This window comes from Charadrius vociferus, unplaced genomic scaffold, assembly GCF_000708025.1.
Source record: "Charadrius vociferus isolate BGI_N301 unplaced genomic scaffold, ASM70802v2 scaffold158, whole genome shotgun sequence".
Classification (NCBI taxonomy): Eukaryota; Metazoa; Chordata; class Aves; order Charadriiformes; family Charadriidae; genus Charadrius; species Charadrius vociferus.
Genome location: NW_009661372.1, coordinates 3,024,253 through 3,034,519, shown reverse-complemented (window position 1 = coordinate 3,034,519; position 10,267 = coordinate 3,024,253). Strand labels below are relative to the sequence as shown.

The 10,267-nt window shown below is 41.1% G+C and overlaps 1 protein-coding gene across 1 annotated transcript in view; it reads left to right on the top strand.

Moving 5' to 3' along the window:
* The window catches only part of ZNF608 (zinc finger protein 608), an 83,827-nt gene extending 74,041 nt beyond the window's left edge, over positions 1-9,786 (top strand). The window contains exons 3-8 of the mRNA XM_009893802.1: positions 1,437-1,524; positions 2,004-4,455; positions 6,225-6,642; positions 7,203-7,375; positions 8,288-8,441; positions 9,701-9,786. Of these exons, the coding sequence (XP_009892104.1) occupies positions 1,437-1,524; positions 2,004-4,455; positions 6,225-6,642; positions 7,203-7,375; positions 8,288-8,441; positions 9,701-9,786 (3,371 nt within the window). The remainder of the gene's footprint in view (positions 1-1,436; positions 1,525-2,003; positions 4,456-6,224; positions 6,643-7,202; positions 7,376-8,287; positions 8,442-9,700) is intronic.
* The last annotated feature ends 481 nt before the right edge of the window (positions 9,787-10,267 follow it).

Sequence of the window (10,267 nt, the reverse complement as noted above, 5' to 3'; positions counted from 1 at the left end):
ACCATATGGGGAATAATTTTCAAATCTGCTACGGAGAATTTTCAAGGAAATCCCTTCCTCCCTGGTACCTCCGCTAACAACACTTCAAATACTTCCCCCGCTGTTAAAAGGCCCCCGAGGAAATCGGCGGCTTGGTTGCGTGTTTGCTTTACCTTGGTGCAGTGGAGAGGGCGAATCGTTTTAAAGTTCAAAATTAAAGAGCGTGCTGGTAAGACAAAGCAAAAAGGCCGGCTGGAAATGTGCTGGCACGGTGCCATTATTATATCCGTTATGGGAACGCTGCAGCTAGAACAAGGGAAGTGGAGAGGAAAAATGAGTCATGGGGCGGGCAGCTGCGAGTTAGTGTCTTCATGCCCCTCATAAACTGGGGAGCGTTTTGCGTCGTGCTTTTCTTTGCTAGGTGAAAAAATTTTTTCATTTCAGTGTATGTTCTAATGATAAGAGATGGCTGGTTCAGTAAGAAAACCTTGTGTTTGTGGACGTTAATGAGTTAAAGGTGTCGTTATGCTGGCTAGGCCATATGTATGATGATAAATTGCATGAAGAAGTGTTTGACGGCAACCTGAAAACATTTGGGTGACAGCCCCCACATTTGCTTTGTTGTTATTTAGGATATCCTTACTGTGCACATATTTACAGGGATAATTTGAATAAACCAAAATTAAAGGTCTGCTTTAGATGGGCCAACAAATTTACATTTAATAAAAGTCATAAGTGGAAAAGCAATTAAATTAGAATACATTTTTTAAAGGATCCCTCTTTCTATGTATCTGTATTGTGATTCCTCTTAGCTTTGCTGTGCGGTTGAAATTTCTTGTCTAGTCCCTCGCTTTCCACAGAAGAAAAAGCAAAGCAAACAATCCACATCTTCATCTATATCTGCTGAACAAAACTTGTAATGCATACGTGTGAGTGCGTTTGTGTGTTTGGATATATGCAATTTCAAATAAATAGAAGCATCATTATCATATTGTTCAAAGCAAAGCAGATTCTTCTCAGTCACCTACTGATTTAAACACTGTAACTGGTGCTTAGTTTATGCTGGCTGGCTGCCAAGTGAAAGCAATTATGTGCAATAATAGCAAAATTAAGAGGTGAGTGTTGCTGTTTTACAGCAGGACATGGCAAAACCCATTTCCTTCTGTCAGCTGTATCTTGATTACACACACGTCACACGGGCACACACTCTCTCTTACACATATACACATGCACACGCACACTCTTGTTCTTTGTCGTTTGCTGTCTTTCTTGTGGGTTTTAAGTTGAGGTTGCTGAAACCAGAAAAGAGGAAGAGTGTAGACCACAGCGTTTGAAAGCAAATGAGAATAAAGCTCTCACTTTGAGGGAAAGGAGAGAAAAAATGAAAAAAGAGCAAAACAAAATACCCCAATTATTGTTCTGACTGTGATAATACTTTGTTTTTCTCCCACTGGCAGGTGTCCTAGTGGTAAATGTTACATGGAGGAACAAGACTTATGTGGGAACACTGCTGGACTGCACGAAGCATGACTGGGCCCCTCCTAGGTAGGCAATCATTCTGAGTCTGTTTTTTCTCTGCTGTATTTTCACCCCCAATCTTTGTCAAGAGACTGTTACAGAGATTAATAAAAAACAGCTGGTTATAATTGAAAACATACACCAGTGAAACAAGTAATTCTCTGCTGCACAGTTGAAATGTGGGGTGGGAGTTTTTATTTCTTTTTGTTTTGTGTTTTTGAGAGGGAAGGGGAAATACATGGGATTCAATCAGAGGGCAATTAATTTAAAAATGTATTTCTGTAAGTTTGGAAAATTTTTCTTTCCATTGTTCTAATTTGGTGGTCTTGTTCTTACCATTTTTGTCCTTTTATAATGACTTTCCCTTTGAGACTGTAACAGTCTCATTTGGAAGAAGGACGTCTTTCCTTTAACATGTATGAAGGTTCCATTATGGGAAGTGATGATGTTTTGGTATTTATTCAGTTCGCAGATCCTGCTGATGAAATCTGCTCTTGTTTGTATAGGTTTTGTGAATCTCCAACAAGTGACCTGGAAATGCGTGGAGGACGGGGCAGGGGAAAGCGAGCAAGGTCCGCTGCAGCTGCAGCTGTACCTGGGAATGATGCAAGTTTTGCAGAGTCCAGAGGACTTCAGAATAAGAATCGAGGTGGTGCCAATGGGAAGGGGAGGAGGGGCAGCCTTAACTCAAGTGGGCGCAGGACACCCCCAAACTGCGCCATGGATGAAGTCAAAGCCAGCCCCTCATCCACAAACAAGAGGAAAACTAAGCCTCCAATGGAGCTAGATTTGAACTCCAGTTCAGAGGACAATAAATCTGGAAAACGTGTTCGTACTAACTCTAGAAGCACTCCCACCACCCCACAGGGGAAACCTGAGACTACTTTTTTGGACCAAGGCTGCTCTTCTCCAGTGCTGATTGACTGTCCTCACCCCAACTGCAACAAAAAGTACAAGCACATTAATGGACTACGATACCATCAGGCTCATGCACATTTAGACCCAGAAAACAAACTGGAGTTTGAGCCTGACAGTGAAGACAAAATTTCAGACTGTGAGGAAGCACTGAGTAATGTGGCACTTGAATGCAGTGAGCCAAGCACAAATTTGCCAGGCTTTGACCCACTAAAAGCACCAACATCTCCTTCCTCCATCACTACCCCAGGGACACCCAAGGGAAAAAGGGAACTGACCAACAATGGCCCCGGTTCAGTTATCAGTTCCAAAACTGGCAAGAATTCTGGCAAAAAGAAGGGTCTGAACAGTGAATTGAACAGCCTTCCGGTAATTTCTAATATGGCAGCCACACTGGATAACTGCTCGTTAGCAGATGGCAATTTGCAAACTGAAATGCCCAAATTGGAGGCTGAAGGGTTAATCGACAAGAAGAGTTTGGGTGATAAAGGCAAGAAAGCCAACAATTGCAAAGTGGATAAAAACCTTTCCAAACTGAAAACAGCCAGGCCCATTGCCCCAGCGCCAGCACCAGCTCCTCCCCAATTAATAGCTATACCTACTACAGCCTTTACAACCACCACTACAGGGACAATACCGGGACTGCCCTCTCTAACAACTACTATTGTTCAGGCTACACCAAAGAGCCCTCCGCTAAAACCTATTCAACCAAAGCCCACAATTATGGGAGAGCCAAGCACTGTAAACCCAGCTCTCACATCACTCAAAGACAAAAAGAAAAAGGAGAAGCGAAAGCTGAAGGACAAAGAAAGCAAAGAGACGGGAAGCCCCAAGATGGATTCTAAGCTGGGAAAGCTGGAGGATTCAAAAGGGTCTGGGAAAGACTTATCTGGACATTTTTTAAAGGACCATCTCAACAAGAATGAAGTGCTAGCTAATGGACTGTCCGAGTCTCAAGAGAGCAGGATGGCAAGTATTAAGGCTGAAGCTGATAAGGTTTACACGTTCACAGACAACGCGCCCAGCCCTTCCATAGGGAGTGCCTCCAGGATGGAATGCAGCACTTTGGTGAATGGACAATCTGCCATGGCGCCACTGCACGTGTTGACACAAAATGGTGCAGATAGCGCTGCTGCTAAAACCAACAGCCCTGCTTACTCGGATATTTCTGATGCAGCTGATGATGGTGGCTCTGACAGCCGGTCAGAGGGCATGAGGTCAAAGGCCAGCTCTCCGTCGGATATTATTTCTAATAAGGACGGTGTTGTAAAAGGACATTCTTCAACCACAGCACAATCGGCTCAAGCAAAAGAGTCCCATTCTCCCTATTACCATGGCTACGATCCTTATTATTCCCCAAGTTACATGCACTCTGGACAGGTCAGTGCCCCAGCAGCTGGGAACAGCAGTACCCCACAGGGACTGAAGATCAAAAAAGAGGCTGAGGAAGAGGCTGAAAAGAAAGAGAAGGCAGAACCGTCGGATGCCAAGAAAAGCGAAAGCACTTCCTCTAATTTGCAGCCACAACATCAGTCAGTAATAACGCAAAGACACCCTGCACTTGCTCAGTCACTTTATTATGGACAGTATGCCTATGGGCTCTATATGGACCAAAAGTCCTTAATGGCCTCTAACCCTGCTTACAGGCAACAGTATGAAAAATACTATGAGGACCAGAGACTAGCAGAACAGAAAATGGCACAAACTGGGAGGGACTGTGAAAGGAAGAATGACCCCCCCTTGAAGGAGATTGGTAAGGATGACAACAAGCAGAAGAACATTCCGTCTGCCACTATTTCAAAGGCCCCTTCAACTCCAGAATCCAGCAAAAATAACACTAAAATAGGGTCATCGGTCCCTAACAAAGGTGAGGAGGCAAGCAAATCACAGATCCTTTCCAATCACCAGCAGCAGCTTCAGTCTGACAGTTTCAAAGCCAAACAAATGGAAAACCACCAGCTCATAAAGGAGGCTGTGGAGATGAAATCTGTTATGGACTCCATGAAGCAAACAGGAGTAGATCCAACCACAAGATTTAAACAGGTGAGATCACAGTAATTTGAACAAGAATGTCTTGATTTATCCTTAAGTCATCTAAGATTTTGTCCCTGATTCTGCTATGTTCTTCTACCTTTGCAGCCAAACAAGCTCCGCCATCCTTTTTTCATGCTGGATAGTACTGTAGTCTGTGACCAATAGACCTTTCAGTTGAGCTGATTGAAAAGAAAAAAAAAAAAAGCATCTACCAAGGTGGTGACAAAACCCAGGCTTAAGACCTGAATAGACTATTTTAAACTACACACATGAATAAAATAGATTTCTCTTTTAGATGTAAATTCTAAGCAATTCTAAGCAATTTGTGTAGTTGAGAAATGAGAAATTTCAAGCAAAATAAGCAGCTTTCATTGTGAGAGGACTTAAAGTAGATTTGAAACATAGTTTGAAGTGTTTCTTTTTTTTGTTAAATGACAGTTGGCATTTACTAAAGATGGGTGAGCTGGTTCTTTGAAGAGTTGGCTTGAAGCTCAGCTCTTTATCTTAACCCAAGGTGACCTTTTTGAAGCAGTTAAGTTCCCCTTCTCTCCTCAACCAACCTCAAGCCCCTACAGACCTACACAATGGATGAAATCCTCTCTCCATTGAAGTCAGTGATAGTTTTGCCATCGACTTCAGTGGAACCAGAATTTCATCCAGTGGCTTCGTGCTGACCTTCCTAGATGTCACATTGCCTTCATTCGAGGCAATGCGACTGTCTCTCTGCTCTGAACTGGGGCCTCTATGCTTGATGCTTTCATGTTCTGGTGTACAGTACAGCCCAGACTTCACCCTTACGGGCTGTCTTTCAAGATACAATGGGGTCAGGTGAGCAGGAGTTAGGGAGCTCTAAAGGAAGTGGCACAGTACAGCCCTGAGTAGAAGAAGATTTCTGCTGATTCAAATGAGTATTTGAACCAGCCTGTCCAAGTGTCTAGTCGCATGCTTATGTTTTTGTTGCATGTGCCATAAATGTGTATCAATTGGAGACAATGTTTACAATTAGCTCTTGCATATCCTGTACTAGAAAAAAAGTCTTCCTGTTATTGCTCAGTGCTAATTTGGTGTAGTCTTGTAAAGAACTCACCTACCTAATTCTATGTTTGTAAACTGGTCTATGTAATACATTATGCAAAAATGTATTTATGATATCCTGTATGTGTTCTTTAAACCATGTGGTCCTGATCCTGTAAATACTTAATCCATGTGTAATTTTGCAAAGTTGAAATAAGACTGTCAGCTGAAGAAGTCTGCCTTAATGTCTGACTTCCACTGATTCCTGAATGTTTGTAATATCAGAGGCAGCATTAGCATCTTTCCAGCTAGATCAGTTTTTCAGGTTCATTGTTCCAGGTAATGTAAGTGTTCTTGCATACCATTAGCCAGCTTTAATTTTGTGGTTCACAGATATTTTTTGCTCTCTAGTGGGAAAATCTCTCTGTGGGCTTTAATTAAAATGTTTTATAAATAGTGTGGTCTCAGAACTTTGATACAATGCATATGTATTTCATGATTAAACTAGTTAAAGGCATGAAGAAGGATATAAGATGAAACAATTGAATTAAATTTTGATAATAGTCTCTTGCTCCTTCATGGGAATATTGGTTTGACTTTGAGCTCAAGGCACCCTGTAGCAAGCAAACCTCTCCTCTATGTAATAGGGATATGTTATTAAAACAGCTATTAAAAATACATTAACCCAAGTATGGGAAATATCAATAGCCATCTTATTTCAACATCTAAGTTCAGAACAATTTTTTTTTTCTCCTCCATGTTAGGATCCAGATTCACGAACATGGCATCATTATGTCTATCAGCCCAAATACCTTGATCAGCAAAAACCAGAAGAACTTGATCGTGAGAAAAAGTTGAAAGAAGACAGCCCTAGAAAAACACCTAACAAGGAAAGTTCCCTGCCTAACCTTCCTGTCTCATTAGCAAGCATTAAAGAGGAGCCTAAAGAGGTCAAGCGTTCTGATTCTCAATCAGTGGATGAGAGCAAGATAAAAAACGATGATCGAAAGACTCCTGTAAATTGGAAGGACTCTCGGGGTGCTAGAGTAGCAGTTTCCTCACCAATGAGTCAGCATCAGTCATATATCCAGTACTTGCATGCTTATCCTTATCCACAGATGTACGATCCCAACCATCCAGCCTATCGCGCAGTCTCTCCTGTCCTAATGCACAGCTATCCTGGTATGTATTCTGAAATTTGCCTTGCACGCTAGTTAAGATTTACATCCACAAAATGCAGTAAAGCCTGCATTTTAATCTTTCTGTTAGTAGCTAGGGTAAATTAGAAGCTTCATGGGTGACATTTGTTTTGCTTGTGCTTCCACTAGGGAAAGTTCTGTAGATGAAACTGATTTAATACAAGATGTTCCTTTTATGAACTGTCACAGTTCCCAGCTACAGTTTTCTCAACCCTTGACAGTCTGCTATTGCTGTTAGACTGACAGATAGTTTATTGCCTATAAAAATATTCTAAGCACTTACTGTCAGAACCATTATAGTTACTATTCCTTTCACTTAAAGAGGACCCATAAATGTCTGAAATGGCTATCAGCTCAACCCTCTTTATAACCTCCATTCATCAGGGTAAATTAGGTGAAGAAATTGAAGAGCAAAGATGCCAATTGATAGTCACATGTTCCATTTTTGATGTTATCCTCTGTCCTGGCATCCCCTCCTCCCACCTTGATACAACCAAAATGTAAAACCAGTGACTTGATGTGGTATTTATTGTTTACCTGCAGGGGCCTATCTCTCTCCAGGATTTCATTATCCAGTTTATGGGAAGATGTCAGGGAGAGAAGAGGCGGAAAAAGTCAATACCAGCCCAAGCATCAATGTGAAATCAACCACTGAGTCCAAAGCACTGGATTTGCTCCAGCAGCATGCCAACCAGTATCGCAGCAAGTCCCCTGTTGTAAGGCTTCATCTGTTGTTGCTGAAGAGTGGTACATATGGGGAGGGGTACAGAACATAATTTTAAGAAGCACACAATCTGGCATCAAGCTCTGAATGCATGATTCTTCTTTATAGTACTGCTTAAAATAAAAGCAATCTATAGTCAGGATGCTTCTGTGGCATAAACTGGAAGTTACACATATAACATAGTTCTGCGCTCAGAGTCTTCCTATCTTAAATGAATGGACTCATAGAAACATAGAATCAGAGATACCTCCTGGTGCACAGTTTATTGCAGTTAAACAGGAGGCTCCTGTTTGAAAACTGATAATGAAATGAGAAGTTGGGCTTTGGGATTTGGTAATGTCCCCTCCCTTTATTTGCCAAGAAGCCACATCTTCCAAACAGCAGATTACCAGCCCCCATTTCTGAAGACTTACACATTGGAGCAAATACTCTTATTTTACTTTCAGCTAAATTGGCGCTAGTTTTAATTGTGCATAAGTCAGTGACTCTGATTCTGTTTTCAAAAGGGCTTTCTTGCTTTTCAGGCAAGCTTGATCCCCAGAGTGCATGAAAGAGGGCTGAGGATTCATTTACGTCAGCTTTCAGCAGCTCAACTAGGTTGTTCCAGCATTGGCAAGTCAGCCAAGCTTAAGGGAGCCGAAAACTAGAAGTCATCATGGTGGCTTCAAGCTGCAGTGCATTGCCTCAAAATCTTTGTGCCTTGGAAAATCTTCCACTAGCCAGATACACCAGCTTTAGATTAGAATCATGTGCAAATAATCCAGTAGAGATAATTCTTCAGAAGAAATCAGCTTCACCATTTGAATTCAAAAGGTTGTTGCCAGGTAGTGGCAAGTGTGGTTTTGTTGTGGTTTCATCCCCTTAAAAATTCTCACATCGATTTTCTTACACTTTCTGTTACTAGCCTGTGGAAAAATCAGCAGCTGAGCGTGAACGGGAAGCAGAAAGGGAACGAGACCGTCATTCTCCTTTTAGCCAGCGGCATCTCCATACGCACCATCACACACATGTTGGAATGGGTTACCCCCTTATACCTGGGCAATATGACCCATTTCAAGGTGAGCAGAAGATTTCCAATGGTGGGATTAGCTTGCCTCATGGAGTTGTTACCTTGACATTGGAAATCGTGCCTACGTGAAGTATTTTGAATAGAGATCCCCTTGTTAAATCAGAAGTGCTTTGCATTTAGGAAGAAGGCTTGAAAATTCACAGCATGGACTAACAGCAAATGAATAGCTTCATGCCTGAGAAATACCAAGTTTTGTTTCCAAAACTGGGTGTTAGAGCATTGTTAAAGATGTACCAGTTAGGCTGCCATTCACATGAATGTTTTGATTCTTACTGCAAACTGACATTAACTGGCTGAAAGGCAGTAAAAAAACCAAACCAAACAACCTCCTTTTTGTATAATTAGGGTTGTGTAAGCAATGGAAGAAGTGTAGCAAAGACAAAAGCTTTTTATACTGAACATATTTTATGTACAAGGCATTGCAGTCACAAGGGTTTGAGCTTGTTATAATTTGACCGTCTGAAAGAGGACTCTTTGTATTTTGGCAAATGCAGCACACAAAGTTGCAGTCAGGGAAAAAGCAGCACAGTAAGATACGATTCATTCTCCCTGGGTTTTATACCAGTCTTTGACTGTTTTTCTCTAACCCTGGACTCTAGCTGAATTAAAAGGAGATTTCCTCCCATGCAGCAAAGTACATGCTATCACAATTGGTGGCTAAATGACATTAATTCATTATGTTCACTTGGTGCCTCAGCAGTTATTTTTCCTGTGTAAAAGTCTTGACATTTCTCAGTTTGATTCAGTGATTCCATATGCCTTTTGGGATGCATTATGCTTGTTCAGTAGGAAAACTGTAAAAATGATAAGTTATTATGAAAGTGTTGTATTCTGAGCAGCTGGCATGCCGTTTCTGTAATTCACTGTGACTTTTGATTCTTGTTGTTTCCTGGTACCTATTATTTCTGCTGATCTTCCTATTCAGCAACTCACACAAACCACTTGGCATCATGCAGTGCAGTACTTGGAAAGAAATACAATAAGTAGTAATGCTGTATTTTCTTGTAAAATATCTATCAAGGACAATTCAGTTTACTACATGAAGGCATATTGATCATACTGGGCAGACTGTTTTAACACTGTGGCCTGAAATTTTTGCCATTTATATAGTGTTAAAACCCCACCATATTCTGATGTTGGGGCTTTTTGTCTGTTTGCCTTGGAGATGCTTCCTAACATTTCTCTGGGCACAAAAGTCCATTAAAATCAGAAGTACATCAAAATTCCTTCCTTTCTTCTTTCCCTCAGGATTGACCTCTGCTGCCCTTGTTGCCACTCAGCAGGTGGCTGCGCAGGCATCTGCATCTGGTATGTTTCCTGCACAAAGAAGGTAAATAGCCAGTAAATCTTAAATTGTATTTCTTAACATAGAGAGGAGAAAGCAAAGCATAGATTTTATAGCCTGATGGTCTGCAGTTTCTTGTATGACACAGTTTTTAAGGATGAAGAAAAACTAGGGACTTTGGATTAATGGTAGTTTTAGTCTCTTTAAGGTGACATTTTGTCCTTAGTTATGTTCTTTAACTGTACCATGGATCATTAAGAAGGAACAAGTAGTCTGTCTTATGAGATTTTCCATAGACTATGTTTTAAGGATTGGTATTAAGATAAAGCAAGTAATTATGAAATATAATTTAAGATCCTTTTTTTAATATATAAAAGGTGTTTAAAGTTCATGTTCAGGTAGATCCATGTACTACCAGGAAAACTTAAGATTTTATCTATTCTGCAAGCCTGCCTGGTTTGGTGATTTTGGTTTCAGAGAGGTTTGCTTGGGAGTCTATTAGAGGTGACATTGTATTTAAGTTACATACG